This window comes from Mesoplodon mirus (genome assembly GCF_964341445.2).
Source record: "Mesoplodon mirus genome assembly, chromosome: 14".
NCBI lineage: Eukaryota > Metazoa > Chordata > Mammalia > Artiodactyla > Ziphiidae > Mesoplodon > Mesoplodon mirus.
Window position 1 is genome coordinate 60,394,409 of NC_138990.1, and position 25,754 is coordinate 60,420,162.

The 25,754-nt window shown below is 41.1% G+C and overlaps 1 protein-coding gene and 1 long non-coding RNA gene across 4 annotated transcripts in view; one reads left to right on the forward strand and one right to left on the reverse strand.

Moving 5' to 3' along the window:
- The window catches only part of LRPPRC (leucine rich pentatricopeptide repeat containing), a 104,668-nt gene extending 95,127 nt beyond the window's left edge, over positions 1-9,541 (reverse strand). Inside the window, exon 1 of the mRNA XM_082643124.1 lies at positions 9,383-9,541. Coding sequence (XP_082499250.1) covers positions 9,383-9,531 — 149 coding nt within the window. The 5' untranslated portion in view covers positions 9,532-9,541. The remainder of the gene's footprint in view (positions 1-9,382) is intronic.
- Positions 9,542-9,907: 366 nt separating this feature from the next.
- The window catches only part of LOC309815998, an 85,142-nt gene continuing 69,295 nt past the window's right edge, over positions 9,908-25,754 (forward strand). For all 3 annotated transcript variants that reach the window (XR_014295943.1, XR_014295944.1, XR_014295945.1), the window contains exon 1: positions 9,908-10,838. This is a non-coding gene — a long non-coding RNA (uncharacterized lncRNA). The remainder of the gene's footprint in view (positions 10,839-25,754) is intronic.

Sequence of the window (25,754 nt, forward strand, 5' to 3'; positions counted from 1 at the left end):
CTGTGCTCCGCAACGGGAGAGGCCACAACAGTGGGAGGCCCGCGTACCGCAAAAAAAAAAAAAAAAAAAATCAATGCCTTACTTTTTCAAGGCATTTTTAAGTTTACAGAAAAACTGTCCAGAAAGTACGGGGTTCCCATGTATTTTAACCTCTTCCCCCTCCACCTAATTTCCTCTATTAACATTCTGCATTAGTGTGGTACATTCGTTACAAATGATGACCGATACTGATACATTTTTATTAGCTAAGGTCTATAGTATACAAAAAGGTTCACGCTCTGTGTGTACATATCTATGGGTTTTGACAAATACATGACATGCATTACAGAACCACAGAATATTTCACTGCCCTCAAAATGCCCTGTGTTCCACCTACTCATCCCTTCCCCCTCCTCCTGAACCCCTAGCAACCACTTTTTACTTGTCTTGTTTCGCCTTTTCCAGAATGTCATATAGTTGGATCATACAGGATGTAATCTTTTTCAGATTGGCTTCTTTCACCTAGCAATACACATTTAAGGTTCCCCTGTGTCTTTTCATGGCTTGATAGTTCATTTCTTTTTAGTGCTGAATAACATTCCACTGTATGGATGTACCACAATTTGCTTATCCGTTCACCTGCTGAAGGACATACTAGTTGCTTCCAATTTGGGGCAATTATGAATAAAGCTACTGTAAACATTTGTGTGCAGGTGTTTGTGTGGACAGAAATCTTCAACTCATTTGGGTAAATATCTAGGAGTGTGACTGCTGGATCATATGGTAAGCTTATGTTTATTTATCTTTGTAAGAAACTGTCAAACTATCTTCCAAAATGACTGTACCATTTTGCATCCCCACTAGCAATAAATGAGAGTTCCTATGCTCCACATCCTCACCACAAATGCCACGGGTGTTTTAGCCATTCTAACACGTATGTAGTGGTATCTAATTGTTGTTTTAATTTGCAATTCCCTAATGACATATGATATGAGCATCTTTTCATATGCTTATTTGCCTTCAGTATTTCTTTGGTGAACTGTTCAGATCTGCTCATTTCTCAACTAGGTCATTAAGTTTTCTCATTGTTGAGTTTTAAGAGTTCTTTGTATGTTTTGGATAGTCTCAGTCTTTATTTCTTTCAAGTAAACTTTTTATTGAACTGTTATTCATTCCTTTTAAACTTTGAATATACACCAAACTAATCACACACATTTTTAAAACTCTCCCTTCCCTATCCTCTTCTTCCTTTTCCACTGCTATTATGAGCCAATTTGGCATCACTTTAGAGCTATCAGAGTTTAAAGATACAGCGATAGAATAGGTATAGTCAGTAGCTAATGTTTATTATGCATTTAAGACATGCAAGGTAATAGAAAAATACGACTATAATCTTGACTTTACAGATAAGAAAAGTGAAGTAACTTGCCCAAAGTCACAGTAAAGCTAGTTAAATGACAGGACCTGTACTTGTACGTGGGTAATTTCATTCTGAAATGAGCTCAACATGGCGGAAGGGCATCAAGGAAACTAATCTGGCTGCAACAGGCAGTTCACACTGGAAAGTGGTAAAAATTAAACCTAGGCAGGGAATGTGAGACGAGATAAGGGAAAGTCTACAATGGCTGATAACTACGGGATTTGGATTTTATGACATGCTTATAAAATACAAGACTGATTTTCACAATGCTGCTCTCACAGCAGCATATTTTTTTGCTGAACTATTCTGTAGGCAATAGGTAACCAAATTTCTCTTATGTTCTCACCAATCCCTTATTTTAACTATTCTACTTGAGTTTTCTTTAGTCTGTTGATATGGTTGATTACATCAATTGACTATTCAAACGCTGAACCAGGCTTGCACACCTGGAATAAACCCAACTTGGCTGCAGTATATAATTATTTTATACATTTTATGTATATACTGATTCCAATTAAGTTTTAACATGTTAAAAATTCAAAAATCAATGACTCCTCCGAAAAGTGGTTGGTATTCCTTTCAAATTTCTTCACTGCTACTGACTACACCATCTTTACATTGTTCCCTCAAGCTCAAAATCTTAGGATAATTGCTCAATCCCTCTCATCCTTCACAGCGCATCTGCTGAGCCCTCAGATACCTCCTTATTTCTGAGTCCCTTGTTCAATCCAGAACACATGGATTTTTGCAACAAAACTCCTATTAGTTTCTCAGGCTTCACCTTTTCTTCATACAACTGCCAGACCAATCTCCCCCAAAACCGTCTCATGTCACTGCCTCCTTAGGATCCTATAACTGTTTTTTTCACTTTTATCACAACACCTACATTCTTTCATTTTTTGATTCAAAGATTTATTAAGCACCTTCTATGTATAAAGCACTGTGCTAGTATCAGCCTTTCTACTTATCTAGTAAGTAAACCTGATAAGTCAATTAGTTAAACTTAAAAAACAAAACAACAAAACCCACGAGTTGTGTTAAGTTCTGTGACTCCAATGAAACAACAGTAGGGTTCTACTTTGGATTAAATGTATAAAGATGATGACACTCAAAATTTTTAACTAAGGATGAAAAGCAGCAGCCATACAGATATCAGAGGATGAGTATTCTAGGCCAAGTAGAACAGTCAGCAGACCAAGTGCATTAGCAACAGATGGGATGAGATTGAAGAGGAAGGCTGGGCTAGATCATGGAGGATTGTGAAGGTAAGGAGTCTGGATTTTATTCTAGATACAGATTTCATTCCAAGTACAAAACTGTATAGAACCCTACTGAAGGTTTTGTAAGCAGGGGTTGTGGTATGATCTATTTCTGTTTAGAAAGGATCAGTCTAGCTGCAGGGTGGACCATAAATTAGACAGCAGCAAGAATTTAATAGAGATACTATTTAGGATGCTGTTGCAGCAGTCCGAGAGACTGAAGCTTAGAGGAGGGTGGGCGCGGAGATGAGAATCACCAAGGCTCCCACCTGATTTAACTGCAAATTCCAGGCAACAAGTCTTGCCAGTACAATTTGTTAATTCTCACTTCCATGTAATAGAGAAAAATTCATGTAAAACAGCCCTACAGAGACTTAATTAATCCTCTGTATACATCTTAACGTATTATGTACCATTTTCATAACACTTGATAAGCACAATCTTAGAGACAAAAACAGAAGGCTCCATGGCATAGTGGAAACACACCAGCTTTCAGAATGTGGGCTTGAATGTAAAAATGTAAAATGGTTATTGGGATAAGGAGGGGAAATTTTGGCAATTACTCCTAATTCTGGTCCTTAAAATTCTTATTTAGAGTCAAATTTAACAGGAATATTTTATGTGTTTAAAAAAATTAAGAATTTCCAACATGGCCACTAACTGTAAACTCTATATTATAAGGAGAAAAGAAAGAAGCTTAAGAACAGAAGAGCTTGTACTGAAAAGTCTAGAATTCCAAATTTGCTAACACCAGACTCAATAGAAACCTAGATTCCAATAAGAAATGTCTAACATATTCTTTTTATATCTGTTGCCATGTTTCCTGGGAACTATCACTAATTATAAGCCAAAAGTCTCTAATTATATGAAAAAAAAGGATAAACGGTTAGCCATTATGCAAAATTTAGGCCATTCAAGACATTCTATTGGAAGGAAAAAACAAAAAACAAAAAACCAGACTGTCCTGATTTCACGCTCTGCCATTTCTAAGATATGTAACTTTGGCCAAGTTACCACAACTCTCTCTAAGCCTGTAAAATCTCAGAGATAATAGTACTCACCTCACAGGAATATCACAAAGACTGAGATAATGCAGTGTTTCCCAAAATATTGCACTTCTGCCAGGAAAATGATTTTAGATAGCATGTAGACAAAGACTTTCTATTTCTGTAGTTTTATTTACTTCAATAAATAGTTTAAAATAACTATTGCATCTAGCTCTTTATCTTCCTAGCATTCTTGCTTAAAACAAAATTAAGTTATAAAATGTCAGTTTAAACCTAAACCAAATGAAAAGAAAAATGCTAAACATAAATAATAGCTTAGGTAGTACTAGATTTGGCCAAAAGTGTGAAGGCAGTACACAAATGCCCAAGGTCTGGGCAACACTGAGAAAAGTATACTTAAAGGACTCAGCAAAGTAAGCATAATAAATATTAACTATGTTATTTCTTCTTTTTAAAATGTATTAGCAGAAAGTACAAGACTTATTTTAAAAGGCCTACTGAAATCCAAGCTATGCTGTTTAACAGGTACGTGACTCTGGGAAAGGTATTTGGTTTAAGCATTAGTTCCCTCACGTGAGAAAAAATACCTAACTTGTAAAGATCACATAAAAAATAAATATAAGATTCCTAACAAACGAGTGCTCAATAAATAGCTCTTATTATAGAAGGTACTCAATAAATATCTGCTGTTTGATCTTTTAAAAAATCTTTTGTAAAGCTGTCACAATGAACTTTCTCCCTGAACTATTTTCTCCCTGAAAAATTCTCCCTGAATTTTGCAAGACCTCAATTCTCCAAAAACTCTTGCCCAGCTAGGCTGTCCCCCAAACACTGCTTTATGCTTTACGGTAAGTCACAGAACTTCAGAGTAAAAAAGTCATTTGCAACCCTCCTACACTTGGTAACAGTCTTCTGGCTTGAAACAATGCCATTCCTTTCCACCTATCCAGACGTCCCCTCCATCTCAGGCTCCTCCAGTCCAAAGGGATGTCTCCTTTGTCTCAGCTATGACAGGAAGTAAGAGAGTCAGTTAACCAGGCTGGGACCTTTGATGTAATGTGGAGCAAGATACTCTGTAGAATCTATCAATATAAAGCAAGAGTGGGATAGACTAGGTTATTCTAGAGATGCCCTCCAGAGTTTACATTCTGAGATCTTATCATGTGCTTACTTACTTGTGATAGTCTCTAATTCCTCAATTTATACTGTATTATGTATTGCCTTTTTAAAAAAAAGTTTTTATGTCCATAAGTAATCCCTTCAGCACCTAAAACACAACATATTCAAAGCATTTGGGAACTGAGAATCACAGCATCTGCAGTTGAATCCCAACTGGAGATCCTGGATAAATTAACTTCACTCTTCTAAACCTCAGTTTCCTAATTTGTAATATCAACCCACAGAAGATGAAATGTGTGTGATAAATTCATACAAACACAGTCTGACAATGGTAAAGATCTACCCCAAAGGTACTATTATTTATCCTAATCTCCAAATCAATTCTTCCTAATTCTAACATTCTTGCCAAGCTCCTGTTCTCTTTCCTTCAGAAAAGGAAGTATCTTTTCTTCAGTTCTGCACCACCTAGTTGTGGCCCTATTAACCCTAATCTGCTGTATGTATCAATGTTGTTCCTCACTGGTCTATCTATCCCCAGTCCCTATTTCTCCGAGGGTCTTTGTAAACTTTGTCAAGACCTGTACCTCTCAAAAGCCTCCAACGGCTTCCAACCAACTTTCTAATCAACCCTGGTAGCTTTAAGAAATTGACTGGGGACTTCCCTGGTGGCGTAGTGGTTAAGAATCCGCCTACCAATGCAGGGGACACGGGGTCGAGCCCTGGTCCGGGAAGATCCCGCATGCCGCGGAGCAACTAAGCCCGTGTGCCACAACTCCTGAAGCCCGCATGCCTAGAGCCCGTGCTCCGCAACAAAGAGAAGCCACCACAATGAGAAGCCCTTGCTGCAACTAGAGAAAGCCCACGCGCAGCAATGAAGACCCAACGCAGCCAAAAGTAAATTATTTTTTTTTTTTTTTTTGGCGGTACGTGGGCCTCTCACTGCCGTGGCCTCTCCCGTTGTGGAGCACAGGCTCCGGACGCGCAGGCTCAGCGGCCACGGCCCACAGGCCCAGCCGCTCCACGGCATGCGGGATCCTCCCGGACCGGGGCACGAACCCGTGTCCCCTGCATTGGCAGGCGGACTCCCAACCACTGCGCCACCAGGGAAGCCCCAGTAAATTATTTTTTTTAAAAAAGAAATTGATTGGCTTTTGCAGTATCAATTTCCACTACATCCCACCCCACGTAGACACACAGGATAAAAGTATGGCCCCAAGTTTCTTCCTCCTCTTTCTTCCCCTGGAACATTCTGACTACTCATTACCACATGGCCTCTTAAACTTGAGCGATTCCCTACCACAAATGTTTCTTTCCTTCTTCTGTCTGAAATGCCACAGTATTATATTCCTCTCTATGGATAGCACATATATAATATGTTGTACACGTGCCTATCACAGTCCTCTGTAATTGATAAACTTAAACCCACAGGGAGCAGAGGCTGAATCGCAACTCCAAAGGACCCAGACAGACTTTTAAGATGTGCTGAGAAAGTTTTTTTAATGAGAGGTAAACAAGGAAAAGTTTTCTCTCCTTTCAATTTTAGAAGTCGCATCATTCTGTCATAGGGCAATATGTGCTCTTCACCTTTAAGATAATCATCAATCCAGATCCGCTTCCAAACTGATTTAGCTCAAAGCTTACCTTTCCTCTGAAGCACCTAAGTATAAATAAATTCTAATAATTTCACTCAATAATACTCATCTGTCCTTCTCAGACATTCCTGGAAATCAAGATCAGGGTGAATTTGTGGAGATCCACTGCACTACATGAATGGGTTAAGTACCCCTTCAAACTCCTTTGCATCCCACAAATACTTCTTGCTCAATGTCTAAGATTTTCATTGATTTACTCAACAAACATTTGACACTATGTGCCACAAAGTCAGACACCAGGGGAAGCAAAAAGAGTAAGACAAAGTCCCTGCCTTCAAGGAACCTTCAAACAGGTCTGGAGTGCTGGTGGGTACACATGCAATAGTGTTCATGGGTGCTTTAGTGATTCTGGATCTGAGAGAAAGCACAAGAAGGGAGTGGTCAAAGGGAGAAGACAGCAACAGAGATTAAACAGAGAAGAGGAGACACATCCCAACAGTGAACATCACAGTCAAAGGTAAAGAGATGTGCAACGTGCTCCATCAAAGCCTTGCTGGTTCACAGACCAGCAGCACCTTTATCATCTGGGGGCTTGTTAAAAATGCGGAATCTCAGTCCCCTACCTATACCTACAAAGTCAGAATCCACATTTTCAGAGGATCCCCAGGGAATTCTTATGCTCATTACTGTTTCAGAAGCCCTGCTGTGGAGGACTCTGAAGTAGAGTTTGATATGGCTAGCACAGAGGACACAATGGGAATGAACTCACAAGAAGTGAGGCTCCAGAGGCATCTCCAGATCATGAAGCACCTTATCCTGGAACAAATGGGAGCCACCACAGTGTCTAATTCTTAAGTAGGAAAATGACAAGATCAAATTACCAGGGAAACTACAGAATAAAGTGGGGGTTGGAAGAAGAGGGAAATCATTCCAGATGAAGTAGCTCTAACAGAACGTAATCGTTTGCGCAATCAATGCATAGGAGGGAGGATGGGAACAGGGAAGGGTCAAAGAAATATGAATGAAAAATCTCTAGAAAGCTGACAGAAATAGCAACATTCACTAAAACAGGGAACGCACAAGGAACAGATTTGGGAGGAAAGATGAATCCAGTTTGATATTTTCTTTTTTTTTTTTTTAATTTTTAAAATTGAAGTATAGGGCTTCCCTGGTGGCGCAGTGGTTGAGAGTCCGCCTGCCGATGCAGGGGACACGGGTTCGTGCCCCGGTCCGGGAGGATCCCACATGCCGTGGAGCGGCTGGGCCCGTGAGCCATGGCTGCTGAGCCTGCGCGTCCAGAGCCTGTGCTCCACAACGGGAGAGGCCACAATAGAGGCCCGCGCACCGCAAAAAAAAAAAAAAAAAAAAAAAAAAGAAGAGGGAAAGGCCTTGTTACCTCTACTTCACAGACAAGGCACTGAGGATCAAAAAGGTTAGGTAAGGTTACGCCACAAGTAAATGGAACCCAGGTCTGATGAGCAGACCAACACCCTTTCTGCTAGATTGTGTTCCCCCTACTGTTTTCCTCAAATGCAACGGCGAAGATGAACTGTAACATCGACCCTCCCCTGGCCTCACGGGGATGTTAAGGACTAGAAAAATATAAATAATTGGCACAACTTTGTCGAAAGAAACTCTCTGAAAGCCAAGAAGTGTAGATCTGTGAAAGCAGAGGCACAACTTCTAAAGGTTAACTGTTCAGGCCTAATGAGAAAATTCAGGTAGGCTCCAGGTCATAAGCAGACTACATTCCAAAGATGTATAACTAAGTTGTTAAGAAGTCATAAAACATTTCCTCCACGTAATTGTACACATAAAGTAGGTTTCCAAGCAGGACCACAAAAAATCCACGCAATCACAGTTATTACTGCTATTAATAGTAACTAATACAGCATTTACTAGGAGCCAGGCCCTATGTTAAGAGCTTTATATAGATAACCTCATGCAATGTCACCAACACTATTACTACTCCCATATTATAACTAAAGAAACTGAGGCCTGTCAACGTCACGTAACTTGTCCAGTGGCATAATGCAAATAGAGAAGCCTGCAGTCCAGCCCTGGCCTATTCCAGATCCTCAGCTCTTAGTCCTTATGCTATCTCCCAAAGTACCTCTATTTATAAACACTCGTCTTTCAAAATCAGTTTTTCTTCAATTCTAAAACCTCAGTGCCCATCTACCCTTCTCAGGCGATCAGAATACTACTCAAATTAACACCTTCATCAAGCTTCCTTATCCTCTCCTTGGCAAAGTCTATACCAAACTTACCTCCTGATAAACCTCAATCCATGAGAGCATTTATTCACACATTTGACACCCACTAAGAACTTAATTTGCCTTTGCACCCCCAGTTCCCACAGAGTGCCTAGAATGTGTCCACTTATCCATTCACTGACACTTACAGAGCCTACTGTCCCGACTCCCAACCCGCTACACACCTTCGTAAATACTGAGAGGTAAACTCCACTGAAGAAAACGGAGGCAAAAGCCCAAACTAATGATAATTAAACTTCCACCTCTAAACTACTCCTAGCTCACCCAAAATTCCCAACCTATCCTCCCTCCAAAAAGAAAGCTCTCGAAACTTAAGTCCTAGATGGTTACTAAGCACCAATAACGCTTGCACGTGGGACAACACCCGAGCCGGTTAATCATAGAAGAGTAACACCTGACCCCTGGCAGCAGCCTTCAAAGCCCCTCTCAGCTTCTTAGGATGTCTGTAACCCGAGGGCAGGAAGGCCGAGTCCGAGGCGGCGACGGTAGGATCCATGACGGAAGCAAGCCACGCCCGTGGCCGTAACCTTCTGAGGGCGACCAACCCTGTCACCCTAAACCCCCCGGTACCCCCCGGTAAGGAACGTGATACGAGGCCCGGGGACGCCTGGACCTGGAGCAGCAAAGAAGGTGTGGAAAGGTCACAGGTGGGACCCGGCCCTCGCCCACGTCCACGACCCCGAGGAACTGCCGCGCTGCAGGCGGGCTGAGAAAGCAGCCGGGCACTCACCTGGCGACGGGCCCGGCGCCAGCGGCGCGCGGACAGAAGGCGGCGTGCGGCCGGCTCGGGCCTCCCGCTAGAAGGCGCAGGGAGAGCGGGAGGTGCGGGGCCGCCCCGGCGCGGAGGAGCCACCGGGCCGGTCTCAGCAAGGCCGCCATGGCTCGGCCGTCCCCACCATAGGCTGCACGCTGGGCAAGAAAGACAGGGGGAGCACGTGACCTCGGGGTCGCCCGGCGCGGGAGAGACCAAAGGCCGGGCGCGCCAGACGTAGGGGGAGGCACGTGTTGTTATAACTTGGAAGATGGAAAAACCTGTTTCTCCCAGGACATATGATCCCCACGAGATATGTGCATTACAAGATGGCTTGACATATCATTCCAGGGAGCGTGTCTTTCCGTTCTCTTTCCTTCACGTCAGCATGTTCAGTCCCTCCACCCCTTCACTTTTCAGTTGGTAGAGTCGGAAGAGGTCGACTCCTCCCAGGTTCGCGCAAGGGCTTGTGGGGGGCCAACTAGCGAGAACACCCGGGAACTCTCGAGAAGAGCCGACTGTGAAGATCCCGGAGTGTGGGACTTTTCTCTGCAGAGTGCGGGAGTTGTAGCCGACTTTACGCGGTTCCCGCTCCAAGCCCAAGATGCCGCGCCTACTGAGAGGAACGTACTATAGTCAGAAGTGTGGGACAGGAAGAACGTTAAGGACCTTTGCTCTGTGCTAGGGGCCTCCAAGGTTAAATATGATGTGATTTGTGTGCTTGGGGCCAGGGTAAAGGTATACATACGGAGGTCCAACTTTTAAGTCCATGAGCAGTGCCTTGCTTTATGAAATGGATGGATTCTAACGAAGGTCGTATAGTTTTAAAGCTGGCGGTGAACGCATTATATTCCCCAACTCCCACCCCACCCATTCCTTCAGTAAATGCACCAGCAAGATAACAGTATAATTAAGAGTACTGAAAAAAAAAAAAAAGTCCTGAGCCAAATCTGGGGATAAAATAGGGGGCCCCCAGCCTTACGACCTGGAAGGGTACCCTGTGCATGTAAATCAACTTAAAGATTTTTTGCATATTATATATGTAAATTTGGGTTACAAGTTCCCAAGTTACCCAAAGGTTTCGACTCATAAACATAACTTTTAAATCAGTGCTGTGATATGCCATCTCAGTTTGTAAAAACACTAATTGATAGTCAAGTTATGTATGTATTTTCAAACACAATTCAGAGCAGCTTTCTCAGCAAAGTTTTGCCCGTTCAGTATCTGTTGGGGCAATCGGAGTTAATGTGGGAAGCCGAGAACAGGCTTCAAGTACAGACAACTCTGCAACGCCCTCTTCACCTAGCTGTATTGTAAGCATTCCCAGGTGAAAGCTCAGAAGTTTTTTCCGGAAGCCCGACAAGGAGCTCCTTGAAAGCAGGAACTGTGCGACCTTCTCCTGTAGCGGAAGCACCTACCCAGTGCCAAGCACACGGTAGGTTGCATTAAATAATTACTGAATAAATGTGTTTGGAGGTTATCCAGCTCATTTCTCCTTTGAGAGATGAGAAAAATGAGATCCAAAAAAAGGTTAAATTATTTACTCTGGGTTATACTACTAGGCACTAGGATATAATTTATTTATTCGCTCATTCAACACTGATTTATTGAACACATAAATAGTGTTCTCAAATAATGCCAGGCACTGTTTGAGATGCGGATACAGCAGAGAACAAAACAGACCAAGTCTGGATTTTGATTCGATTGGTTCCAAAGTTTAGTTTGGGAAGACAGATAAGAACTGTGATGTAAAATAAATAAGGGGAAAGGAATTGAGGGTGGTATGCTTAACCCCCTCGGAGAACAATGAGGACGGTGTGGCTGAGAAGAAAGAGCAAAGGGGGTGGCGGGGACCCGTGGGTGTTGGGATCTGAGAGGTAGTTCGGGGCCTCATCATGCAGAGTGTTGTAGTAAGGACTTTGATTTTTATTCAGAATGAGATGGGAAACCACTGGAAAGTTTAGTATGTTGTGATATGAATCCATTTGCATTTTTAAAGGATCACACTGGCTGCTGTTTGAAAAGGTGATTTTAAGGGAATAAGGATAAATAAAAGTAGGGAGACCAGTGAGGAGGCTTTTGCAATAATCCAGAGTACAGATGGTAGTGGCTTGGACAAGGGGGGTGGCAGGTGAGAGAATGAAAAAGGGTCAGATCCTCACTCTAAATAGAACCAAGAGGATTTACTGATGGATTGGCTATGGGATGTAAGTCAAAAATGACTCCAAAATTTTTGACCTGAGCAATTAGAAAGATAGAGATGGCACTGATTAAGAAGGGAAAGACTGAGGGAAAAGCAGATTTAAAGGGTGAAATCAAAAGTAATCTGGAATATTAAACTTGAAGTGCCTGTTAGACATCCAAATGTCAAGTTTGAGTAAGGGGTTGGCTGTATGATGTACAAGTCTGGAGTTCAGAGCTAGAGATACACTTCGGAGTTTACAGTCTGTATCTATTATTTGAAGCCATAGAAATGGATGAGAAATGGATGAAAGCACCTAGGAGGAAAATATGGATAGACAAAAGATGAGGTCAAAGGACTGAGATTTATGACACTTCAGTACTTAGAGGATGCGAAGATGAAAATCCAGCACAAGAAACTGAGAAAGAATAGCCAGAGAGGTAGGGAGAGAACCAAGACAGAGTAGTGAGTTCACAAATAACAGAGAGAAATCTTTCAACCATGGGAATTATCAACCGTGTAAAATGCTGCTGTTCTGGTAAAATGAGCACTCAACATTGACCATAGGATTTCTCAACTCAGGTCCCTGGTGATGCTTAGAAGAGCCATTTTGGTGACATGTTGAGCTAAATGATTGAGTGAAGCAAGTTTAAGAGTACATGAAGGGGCTTCCCTGGGCTTCCCTGGGCTTCCCTGGTGGCGCAGTGGTTGAGAGTTCGTCTGCCAATGCAGGGGACACGGGTTCGTGCCCCGGTCCGCGAAGTTCCCACATGCCGCGGAGCGGCTGGGCCCGTGAGCCATGGCCGCTGAGCCTGCGCATCCGGAGCCTGTGCTCCACAACGGGAGCGGCCACAACAGTGAGAGGCCCACGTACCGCAAAAAAAAAAAAAAAAAGAGTACATGAAGGAAGGGGAAGTGGAGATTTAAATTTAAATAAATTTTAAAATTCAGTTCCTTAGTAATTAACCACATTCAACCACATATAGCTAGTAGCTACCATATTGGACAGCACAGAGAACATTTTCATCATCACAGTAAATTCTAGACAGTGCTGCAGTAAGTGGTGAAAAATTGATAATGCAGAATAAGATGAAGAAAGAGTACATTGAATATGCAAGACGGGATGGGATCCAGTACAAAAGTGAAGGGATTGACTTTAGGTAAGAATCCAGACAGTCCAACCAATGTCACAGAAGGAAAGACAAGGCATGTGGTTGCAGAATCAATGAGGCTGGTAGAGGTAGTAGTGAGAATGAATGCATATTCTTTTCTACTTGCTTCTAGCTCTGAAACCGTTAATCCCCAACCAAGATTCTCTCTGTTCCTGTACCAGGCTTCCTCTTGAAGTATGAGGCAATACTGATGAAATTTGTCTAGGCATTCATTTATTCAATCATGAATGTATTCACTATTAAACCCCTAAGTTCTGCCAGGCAGCAAGTTAAGTGTAGAAAAAAATATGATGGGCAAAAGCAGGCATGGTCCTTACTGTTATGGAAGTTACATTCTAAGGGACAAGGCAGATATTAATCAAATAATCACACTAAATGAATTAAACACTGAAACAGGGGTTCTGAAGGAAAGAGACATGTTTCCTTGAGCGAGTATGCCTCACCTGGGAATCAAAAAAGTTTCCAGGGAAGGGATCTTTAAGTTGAGGTCTGAAGGATGAATAGCTGTTAACACATGCAAGGTATGTGCTGTGTGTGTGTAAGAGAGAAAGAGTGGTTTTGCCTGTTTTTCAGTTCAGACTTAACCAAGTTGTTCTCAGATTTCTTTAGTCTCCAGAAGATGTGACAAAGTGGAAGAGAAGCCCAGGTTGAGCATCCTTGGTTTCTCCCTCAGTTATTCTGAACTATGAAATGTGTTCAACTGTTGGTTAGAAAATTAGGGGTCCCCATCCCAGTAAATAGAATAGCCTCTGAACAGAATTTTAACAGTTTAGAAGCCAGACTTTGCAGAAGTACTTAACTGCTTTTTTTTTTTAAATGTGTAACACTGGTGATACCTACCCTTTCCTCCCAGGATTATTTGGGAATATTAGTGACGTACTTACAGGCACATAGGAAACGGTGAAAAATAATGTTACTACCGTCAATGTTGTTGTTGCTTTTCATAATCAAGTCTAAACCTCATGAATTTGGGTTCTTCTCCAGTCCCTCCCTGGGGTCCAGTTTTTGACCCCAACATCTTTACTGCCTAGTAATCTATAGCCAGTGTCCCAAATTCCTAACTTAGTTTTCCAGTTGTTAAATGCTTAGTGTAAGCAAAGCACGGGGCAAGTTACATCTCAGGGCAAAGAAATTATTCATACTACATTTGATGAGCTTAATTTATAGGAGAGGATAAAACACATATTGTATATAGATAACCATTCCATTAGGCAGTGTGATGAGTAGAATGAAGAAGAGACAAGCCAAATGACAGCCCGGCAGGAGAACAGAAGAAGGTTTCATAGTGGGAACGATATTTCAGCCCTCATAGGCTGGGGAAGATGTTAAGTAGTAGACATCAGGGCGAGAGGACTTCTAGTCAGCGGGGACAGTCAAAGTAAAGATACAGAGCTCTCCTTTCTGTATATACATCCCTTCTTAAACTGCAGAAAGTGTTTTTGGACACAGAAGTCTGCCCAGAGCCTATCGAGTAAAGGAGAGGCTCTCTAAACCAGTGGTGTTCACGCTTCCGTGGCTATGACCAATGGTAAGAAAATATGTTTTATAAGTGACACGAATACACACATACCAAAAAATTTTATAAAACAGTAATGAGCCTTGCTACATGTGATGCCATTAGATATTTACTTATCTATTTTCTATTTCATTTTTTACAATGCTGATTGATCCTAATTCAAACAAACCAGCTATAAGAAGACTTTTTTAGACATGAATATAATGCACAATACAAGAATTATTGCTTTTTTAGTGTAATAATGGGCTCTGTTGCTATGTAAGAAAATACTTGTATATTTTTAGAGATACATGCTGGCATATGTAGAAGTAAATTAACATGCTGTGTGGAATTTTCTTGAAGAAACCTCCCCAAGGAATAAAAGTTAGAACAAAAGTACATAAGAAGCAAGTGTGAATATCTTGCTATTTTTGAAATCTGGGTGGGTGTATAGGAGTTCATTTTACTATTCTCTCTACTTTATATATGGTTTTAAGTGTTCATAAAGAAAAAGATCTTAAATGCTGGTTGTATTTTGATTTCACTATTCATTAATACAGCATGACTTGGAGTTTGAAAAACACTGTACTCAGTCATGTCAGTATAAGTGCAGGGTAAACAGAAGCAGGCAGATAAATGTATCAGACTGTACCTCTTCGAATTGGAGACATGTTCATGGGAACAACATGGTTGATTGACTTCTCCAGCAAATAGTTGCTCACACATTAAAACTTGCTGTTGTTGCTAAGTCATTTTACATAAAACATGAAATATCTGAGATTGTAGCTAATACAATCTAAGACAAAGATTTTCATTTAAGACCAAAGTTTAAAAAAAAAAAAAGATTTAACTTCAAAATTCTTAGCTGAAAGTATGACACTCAATGCCCTGAATGGGAAATTTACGAGGCAGTGGCCATTAATCTCACTTAGGTCAAATTAACCTTTTCTTGGCCTCATATAATTTATGAGGAATCACAAAGAATCAAAAACTAGAGCTGATCATTCATAATTGTTTATTGGCCTTTTTGGAGTCTCCTCCAATTTTCACACAAATACATCCAAACTAGTGTGAGCAAAGAACCAACTGATTGCCTTGAGTTTAAAAGCCTGGTTTGTTTAAAAGCCTTAACATATATTAAGCAGCAGATTTAATGTTTAGTTATGATTGTATTTTTTCTTAAGGCAACTTGTCTGATGAATCAAGGGCTTCTTTCATCTGTGACTACATTTTTCATATCCAAACTTATACACGTATGTATAATTCCCAATTATTCAAAAAATATTCTGCTCAGACCTTTATTTGCACACAGCCCGGAGATTCTCATTATAAGTGGAGGTCCAATTTGTCATTGTTACACCCTTCAGCAACACTTCCATCAAACAATAATTCTTTCGTAAGTGCACAAACCAGGAAGACAGATGCAGGGTCATTTACTGTAAGAAAGTAACCAGCATTGGCAACAAGGGGTTAATTGCTGATATTTTCCCAGTGTTACCATGTGTGAAGGCTGAAAGTTTATGTGTTTCCCACAGGGCAGATAGTGTCTGGATAAATCAATATAGAATAGTAGTCAAACGTAATTGGCATTTCAATGTACTATATACAACTGAATCCCTTCAAGACAGAAAACTATCATCCTTGTAATAGCTGAACGTAAACTTTAGGAAGTCTTTATTAACAGTCATTGTTAATTCCTAAAATGTGACACGGGTCTCTTAAATTTCCTGTTTAACTGAAGTTTTTGTTGTTGTTGTTTTTAAGGAACTAGAAAATATATTTAATTTTCTAAGAGCAATAGGTAATAGGAAATTTTGTTTTAGCTTGTGTCTCTCTAAGGGTTGGAAAGTAATTTCTTTTACAAGTTGGATACTTTTATGCAATTTACCTTCTGATAATTTCAGTTTAAGCTGGAGAGGGAAACTAATAGAGTTTACTTGTGCTTAGTAAAGAATATATGGATTTTTCATTGCATTAAGTTGCAAAGACATTGATATGGCTATTCTTGGCTGCCCATCTTGCTTTCCAGGCCTGACTGGGAGGAATGCAAATCACCTGCAAATGTGGCACAGCAAGCAGGATGTAGAACCAATGTGTGTCTTGGGGTTGTCTCCCACTGGAAAGTGAGTGGTGTGTTTTTGTTGAGTGTGGGACAGTTGAATTATATTGGATTAAAGCACTTTTTTGAATTATATATGGCAAGAAAGATACGTGTTCATCGCTGCATATTAGAAGGAGACTGTCAGCATTTTTTTGTCGTTGTTCCACAGTGTTTCCCCTACATTCATACTTCTTCTAATTTCCAATATTACACCCCACTAGTGGTCAAGGGATAAGCACATGAGCCAGGGCTAGCCTATGAGAGAATCCCATCCTTTTGGCTAGAGTAATAGGGACCCAAAATAAAGCAAATGGCATAATTCATTGAATTTTTAACTGCAGCTGGTAGGAAAGACACCTTATCCTAGAGTTATCAGCCATGAGAATGTGAATCAGTAATTGCTGGTGGCATTCTCCCTGGCCCACTAAGACACCTGTATGTAGTAGGAGAGAATGAGAACAACACAGAGAAGCAGAGCCAAGGTCTGGAGAGAAGGCTTATGACTTTATTGGTGTTTCTGTATCCAGTTGTACTTGAAGCCAGATTTACCCCTGGACTTGCCAGGTACATGAGCCAATAAATCACCTTTGTACTTAAGCTGGTTTGAGAGAGCTTTTGCTGTTGCACTAGAAAAAGGCCCAACTTAATACATACTGACTTTGGGTAGTACCATTATTCTCCATAGTTTTATGTTTAATTCTTTAATAGCATGCTTCCTCTAAACATCAGTAAGTTGATTTTTTAAATTATTTTTACTGTTTTAATTCATTCTCTGTGTTCTCATTTCTTTATCATTTTGTTGATTATAACTTCATTACATTAAAAGAAGATAACACACTGAGAATGTTGAAAGATTAAAATATAACTAAGCTATACTCCAAAGTTTCAACAAAAGGGAACAAGTCAAGAATAAATGAACTTTAAAAAAAATCAGATATACTCCAAATTGAAACTTCAGATATACTCCAAATTGAAACTAACACACCAAAAATATTCCACAGCAAAATTGTGCAAGAGGTTGAGGAGAAACACCCTAGAACAAAGGTGAAATGGTCTGCTGACCAAGTGGCTTGGAAATAAGACACTCAAAGAAAAAAGTCTCCACACTATATTCTACCACCATCTCACCAAATATAATTAGCTGCACTAGGGAGCTTGGTTTCTTTAACTTCTACAGACCCCATATTTTACATAACTCCCCAGGTGATTCTGATGCACAAATTATAAACTCATTGCGTGAATTACATATGTTAGCTCATTTAACGTTCCTAACGGTTCTATAAGGTGGGATCTGTTAGTAACTACATTTTATAAATGAGAAAACGGAGGCACAGAAAGGCTAATTTGCTCCAGATCACACAGCTAATAAGTGATTGAGCCAGGTTTGAAACCCAGGCAGGCGGGTTCCAAAGCCAGTGTGTATCTAACCACTATCCTACACTGTTTTAAAATAATAACCACAATGCAAAGGCACAGCAGTGATGGTGACAGTTGCAGGCAGGCCTGCAGACGAATATGTCTGGGTTCATTGGGGGTCTTTTGCTTCTCTGCCTCCCAGGAACTCTTCCACCCCAACCAACACTGATTTCTCTCATTTCTGAATTTATATTCAACTTAAAATCAGTATTGCACAATTTGGCACTTAATTATGCCGCTTTCATTCTGTTAGTTTGGCCTTCTCACCTGGATGAGAAATTGAGAACTCAGGTCCAGTTTTACTTCTCCCCTTGCTTCTAGCACCTGGTGCAGGGCATCGGAAAGTTATTTGTCGACCAGATTTGTAAGCGCTAAGTTGACTTTAGAAACCTGTGACGTGTGAATTTTAGATTCATTTAGGACTGATTTCATGAGATTGACATTACAGTTAATCAGTTCCTACCCATTTGCAGTTTTAGATATTTAACCAGAGATTTCCTTCCTTCAGTCACACCAGATATTCTTTTGTTGATCCGCACTGCTCAAAGCCCCCATTTATTTTGCTGATCAAATTGGTGTGGGAACGTTCCCTTCCTGCAGCTGAGAGCGGTTCTTGAAAGATTTTCCTTTGGAGAAAGTTTCCAGCAAGCTCTTTCTTCTTCGACTTTTTTTTTTTTTCTTTTTTCCTTTAACATTTTTATTGGAGTATAATTGCTTTACAATGTTGTGTTAGTTTCTGTTGTATAACAAAGTGAATCGGCTATATGCACAGGTATAGCCCCATAATGTCCCCTCCCTCTTGCGTCCCCCTCCCACCCTCCTTATCCCACCCCTCTAGGTGGTCACAGCACTGAGCTGATCTCCCAGTTGCTTCCCACTAGCTATCTGTTTTACATTTGGTAGTGTATATATGTCAGTGTTACTCTCTCACTTCGTCCAAGCTTACCCTTCCCCCTCCCTGTGTCCTCAAGTCCATTCTCTACGTCTGTGTCTTTTTTTTTTTTTTTTTTTTTTTTTTTTGCGGTATGCGGGCCTCTCACTGTTGTGGCCTCTCCCGTTGCGGAGCACAGGCTCCGGATGCGCAGGCCCAGCGGCCATGGCTCACGGGCCCAGCCGCTCCGCGGCATATGGGATCCTCCCAGACCGGGGCACGAACCCGTATCCCCTGCATCGGCAGGCGGACTCTCAACCACTGCGCCACCAGGGAGGCCCTACGTCTGTGTCTTTATTCCCGTCCTGCCCCTAGGTTCACCAGAACCATTTTTTTTTCTTTTTAGATTCCATATATATGTGTTAGCATACGGTATTTGTTTTTCTCTTTCTGACTTACTTCACTCTGTATGACAGACTCTAGGTCCATCCACCTGACTACAAATAACTCAATTTCATTTCTTTTTATGGCTGAGTAATATTCCATTGTACATATGTGCCACATTTTCTTTATCCATTCATCTGTCAATAGACACTTAGGTTGCTTTCGTGTCCTGGCTATTGTAAATAGAGCTGCAATGAACATTGTGGTACATGACTGTGTTTGAATTATGGTTTTCTCAGGGTATATGCTCAGTAGTGGGGTTGCTGGGTCATATGGTAGTTCTATTTTTAGTTTGTTAAGGAACCTCCATACTATTCTCCATAGTGGCTGTATCAATTTACATTCCCACCAACAGTGCAAAAGGGTTCCCTTTTCTCCACACCCCCTCCAGCATTTATTGTTTGTAGATATTTTGATGATGGCCATTCTGACCAATGTGAGGTGATATCTCATTGTAGTTTTGATTTGCATTTCTCTAATGATTAGTGATGTTGAGCATCTTTTCATGTGTTTGTTGGCAATCTGTATATCTTCTTTGGAGAAATGTCTATTTAGGTCTTCTGCCTATTTTGGATTGGGTTTGTTTTTTTGATATTGAGGCGCATGAGCTGTTGTATATTTTGGAGCTTAATCTTCGTCAGTTGTTTCGTTTGTAAATATTTCCTCCCATTCTGAGGGTTGTCTTTTCATCTTGTTTATGTTTTCCTTTGCTGTGCAAAAGCTTTTAAGTTTCATTAGGTCCTATTTGTTTATTTTTGTTTTTATTTCCATTTCTCTAGGAGGTGGGTCAAAAAGGATCTTGCCGTGATTTATGTCATAGAGTGTTCTGCCTATGTTTTCCTCTAGGAGTTTAATAGTGTCTGCGCTTACATTTAGGTCTTTAATCCATTTTGAGTTTATTTTTGTGTATGGTGTTAGGGAGTGTTCTAATTTCATTCTTTTACATGGAACTGTCCAGTTTTCCCAGCACCACTTATTGAAGAGGCATTCTTTCCTCCATTGTATACTCTTGCCTCCTTTATCAAAGATAAGGTAACCATATATGTGTGGGTTTATCTCTGGGCTTTCTATCCTGTTCCATTGATCTGTATTTCTGTTTTTGTGCCAGTACCATACTGTCTTGATTACTGTAGATTGTAGTATATTCTGAAGTCTGGGAGCCTGATTCCTCCAGCTCCATTTTTCTTTCTCAAGATTGCTTTGGCCATTCGGGATCTTTTGTGTTTCCATACAAATTGTGAAATTTTTTGTTCTAGTTCTGTGAAACATGCCATTCCTAGTTTGATATGGATTGCATTGAATTGGTAGATTGCTTTGGGTATTATAGTCATTTTCACAATGTTGATTCTTCCAACCAAAGAACATGGTATATCTCTCCATCTGTTTGTATCATCTTTAATTTCTTTCATCACTGTCTTACAGTTTTCTGCATATAGCTCTTTTGTCTCCTTAGGTAGGTTTGTTCCTAGGTATTTTATTCTTTTTGTTGCAATGGTAAATGGGATTGTTTCCTTAATTTCTCTTTCAGATTTATCATCATTAGTGTATAGGAATGCAAGAGATTTCTATGCATTAATTTTGTATCCTGCTACTCTACCAAATTCATTGATTTGCTCTAGTAGTTTTCTGGTAGCATCTTTAGGATTATCTATGTATAGCATCATGTCATCTGTAAACAGTGACAGTTTTACTTCTTTTTTTCTGATTTGGATTCCTTTTATCTCTTTTTCTTCTCTGATTGCTGTGGCTAAAACTTCCAAAACTATGTTGAATAACAGTGGTGAGAGTGGGCAACCTTGTCTTGTTCCTGATCTTAGAGGAAATGGTTTCAGTTTTTCAACATTGAGAACGATGTTGGCTGTGAGTTCGTCATATATGGCCTTTATTATGTTGAGGTAGGTTCCCTCTATGCCTACTTTCCGGAGGGTTTTCATCATAAATGGGTGTTGAATTTTGGCAAAAGCTTTTTCTGCATCTATTGAGATGATCATATGGTTTTTATCCTTCATTTTGTTAATATGGTGTATCACATTGATTGATTTGCATATATTGAAGAATTCTTGATCCCTGGGATAAACCCCACTTGATCATGGTGTATGATCCTTTTAATGTGCTGTTGGAGTCTGTTTGCTAGTATTTTGTTAAGGATTTTTGCATCTATGTTCATCAGAGATATTGGCCTGTAGTTTTCTTTTTTTGTGACATCTTTGTCTGGTTTTGGTATCCGGGTGATGGTGGCCTCGTAAATGAGTTTGGGAGTGTTCCTCCCTCTGCTATATTTTGGAAGAGTTTGAGAAGGATAGGTGTTAGCTCTTCTCTAAATATTTGATAGAATTTGCCTGTGAAGCCATCTGGTCCTGGGCTTTTGTTTGTTGGAAGATTTTAAATCACAGTTTCAATTTCAGTGCTTGTGATTGGTCTGTTTATATTTTCTATTTCTTCCTGGTTCAGTCTCGGAAGGTTGTGCTTTTCTAAGAATTTGTCCATTCTTCCAGGTTGTCCATTTTATTGGCATAGAGTTGCTTGTAGTAATTGCTCATGATCCTTTGTATTTCTACAGTGTCAGTTGTTACTTCTCCTTTTTCATTTCTAATTCTGTTGATTTCAGTCTTCTCCCTTTTTTCTTGATGAGTCTGGCTAATGGTTTATCAATTTTGTTTATCTTCTCAAAGAACCAGCTTTTAGTTTTATTGATCTTTGCTATCGTTTCCTTCATTTCTTTTTCATTTATTTCTGATCTGATCTTTATGATTTCTTTCCTTCTGCTAACTTTGGGGTTTTCTTGTTCTTCTTTCTCTAATTGCTTTAGTTGTAAGGTTAGGTTGTTTATTTGAGAGTTTCTTGTTTCTTGAGGTGGGATTGTATTGCTATCAACTTCCCTCTTAGAACTGCTTTTCCTGCATCCCACAGGTTTTGGGTTGTCGTGTTTTCATTGTCATTTGTTTCTAGGTATTTTTTGATTTCCTCTTTGATTTCTTCAGTGACCTCTTGGCTATTTAGTAGCCTACTGTTTAGCCTCCATGTGTTTGTATTTTTTACAGACCTTTTCCTGTAATGATATCTAGTCTCATAGCGTTGTGGTCGGAAAAGATACTTGATATGATTTCAATTTTCTTAAATTTACCAGGGCTTGATTTGTGACCCAAGATATGATCTATCCTGGAGAATGTTCCATGTGCACTTGAGAAGAAAGTGTATTCTGTTGTTTTTGGATGGAATGTCCTATAAATATCAATTAAGTCTATCTTGTTTAATGTGTCATTTAAAGCTTGTGTTTCCTTATTTATTTTCATTTTGGATAATCTGTCCATCGGTGAAAGTGGGGTGTTAAAGTCCCCTACTATGATTGTGTTACTGTCGATTTCCCCTTTTATGGCTGTTAGCATTTGCCTTATGTATTGAGGTGCTCCTATGTTGGCTGCAAAAATATTTACAATTGTTATATCTTCTTCTTGGGTTTATCCCTTGATCATTATGTAGTGTCCTTCTTTGTCTCTAGTAATAGTCTTTGTTTAAAGTCTATTTTGTCTGATATGGAGATTGCTACTCCAGCTTTCTTTTGATTTCCATTTGTATGGAATATCTTTTTCCATCCCCTCACTTTCAGTCTGTATGTGTCCCTAGGTCTGAAGTGGGTCTCTTGTAGACAGCATATGTATGGGTCTTGTTTTTGTATCCATTCAGCCAGTCTATATCTTTTGGTTGGAGCATTTAATCCATTTACATTTAAGGTAATTATTGATATGTTCCTATTACCATTTTCTTAATTGTTTTGGGTTTGTTTTTGTAGGTCTTTTCCTTCTCTTCTGTTTCCTGCCTCGAGAAGTTCCTTTAGCATTTGTTGTAAAGCTGGTTTGGTGGTGCTGAATTCTCTTAACTTTTGCTTATCTGTAAAGGTTATAATTTCTCCATCAAATCTGAATAAGATCCTTGCTGGGTAGAGTAATCTTGGTTGTAGGTTTTTCCCTTTCATCACTTGAAGTATGTCCTGCCACTCCCTTTTGGCTTGCAGAGTTTCTGCTGAGAAATCTGCTGTTAACCTTATGGGGATTCCCTTGTATGTTATTTGTTGCTTTTCCCTTGCTGCTTTTAATATTTTTCTTTGTATTTAATTTTTGATAGTTGCATTAATATGTGTCTCAGTGTGTTTCTCTTTGGGTTTATCCTGTGTGGTACTCTCTGTGCTTCCTGGACTTGACTGACTATTTCCTTTCCCATGCTAGGGAAGTTTTTGACTATAATCTCTTCAAATATTTTCTCAGCGGCTTCCCTGGTGGCACAGTGGTTGGGAGTCCACCTGCCAATGCAGGGGACGCAGGTTCGTGCCCCGATCTGGGAGGATCCCGCATGTCGCGGAGCGGCTGGGCCTGTGAGCCATGGCTGCTGGGACTGTGCATCCGGAGCCTGTGCTCCACAGCGGAAGAGGCCACAACGGTGATAGGCCCGCGTACCACAAAAAAAAAAAAATTTTTTTCTGGGACCCTTTCTTTTTCTCTTCTTCTTCTGGGACCCCTATAATTCGAATGTTGGTGCATTTAATGTTGTCCCAGAGGTCTCTGAGAGTGTCCTCAATTCTTTTCATTCTTTTTTTTTAATTCTGCTCCTTGGCAGTTATTTCCACCATTTAATCTTCCAGCTCACTTATCTGTTTTTCTGCCTCAGTCATTCTGCTATTCATTCCTTCTAGAGTATTTTTAATTTCAGTAATTGTGTTTTTCATCACTGTTTGTTTGCTGTTTAGTTCTTCTAGATCCTGGTTAAATGTTTCTTGTATTTTCACCATTCTGTTTCCAAGATTTTGGATCATCTTTACTGTCATTACTCTGAATTCTTTTGCAGGTATTTTGCCTATTTCATCTTCATTTATTTAGTCTTGTGGGTTTTTACCTTGCTCCTTCATCTGTAACATATTTTTTTCTCTCTCTCTTTTTGATGGGTGGTACTGTATTCCTGTCTTACTGGTTGTTTGGCCTGAGACGTCCAGCACTGGAGTTTGCAGGCAGTTGGATAGAGCCAGGTCTTGGTGCTGAGATAAGGACCTCCGGGAGGCCTCACTCTGATTAATATTCCCTGGGGTCTGAGGTTCTCTGTTAGTCCAGTGGTTTGGACTCGGAGCTCCCACCTCAGGAGCTTGGGCCTGACCTCTGGCCTGGGAACCAAGATCTTGCAAGCCTCGTGGCGTGATTTAAAAAAAAAAAAAAAGAAAAGAAAGAAAGAAAGAAAAAAAAAGCAGTACAATATCAAAGAATAAAACACAAAATAAAATTAGAAAGATAAAAAATATATTAGGAAAAATAAAACTGTAATTGAAACAACTACAACAAGGTAAAATAAAACCACAACAGAAAAAAGGAAAAAGGAAGGGTGTGTGTGGGGGGAACAAGCCAAAAGGAGAGAATAATAACAAAGTATAAAGAATAAAATTAAAAAAAATTTAAAAAATTTAAAAATTAGAAAAATAAAAGATTTATTAGGAAAAATAAAAATTTAAAAGAATCAACAACAATGAATCAACAAGGTAAAACAGAACCCCAATCTAAAAGAAGAAATAAAAAAGCCTTGGCTATGGGGGCGGAGTTTAGGTGGGTGGTGGTGGGGGGTTGTGATGGTGGAACTTAGGCAGGGGCGGGGTTTAGGGTGGGGCAGGACCTAGGAGGGTGCTGGGAGACCTTCAAGAGTAGGGCAGGGCCTCTGCTTAGGACCTGTTCAGGTGGGGAGAGGCAGCACATGGAAGGGGGGGCCTCTGGAGTGTGGGGTTCCCGAGTTTGGAGGTGGGGCCCTGAGTGAGGGTGTGTGGGTGGGATTTAGGCCCAGCTCGTTGGAGGGGGTCTCCTAAGGGGTCTCCGAGTGTAGAGGTAGGGCCCTGGGTGGGGATGTAGGGGCAGGGCTGGGGTTCTGAGCGGCAGTGGGGAGGCTCCGAGGGCAGAGGATTAGGCCCGAGCCCAACAGGCTCCCTGGTGCCTAAGTGGACAGGGAAGGCACTGGCCGCGTTCCCTTCTGTTCCTTCGTGCCCCTGCCCCACCGTCTCCCCCAGGGTGTCCCCCATCACCGCTGGACCCCTAACCGCAGGTGGGTCCTGCTGGCTGTAGGAACTCCCCTCCCCCAGCCACCCCTCAGGGGTGCCGGTCCTGGAGGTCCGGCCTTTACTTTTGCTCCCCCTTCCCTCCCTCCCACTCCCTCAGGACCTGCGTGGCTGGAGGGGGCCTCGGTCGGCAGAGGATCAGGCCCCGGGATCTCAACGGGTTCCTGGGGGCCCAAGTGGTTAGGGGAAACCTGGCCACGCTCCCTTTTGATCCTCTGCCCTCCCAGTGGTCCCCCAATTTACCCCTTCCGGGGTGGGATCCCTTCCCCTCCCCCAGCTGCCCCTCAGGGGAGCCAGTCCCGTCCCGCCTCCACTTCTCCTCCCCCTTCACTCCCCCAACGCCCCACGTCCTACCTGCTCGCTGGGGGTTCCTCCCGTCGCCTGAGGTGTCCGTGGTCCCCCACCGGTGCCTGGTAGGTGCCCTGGTTGTGAGGAGACGTGAATTCTGCGTCCTCCTAGTACGCCATCTGACCCCGCCCTCCTCTTTGACTTTTGTTTGCTTCCTAGAAATGCCCATGCTGGGGCAAAATTGCTTTATCCAAATGCCAGTGATTGAAAAGACATTCTAATTATCTGTTGATGGTAAAT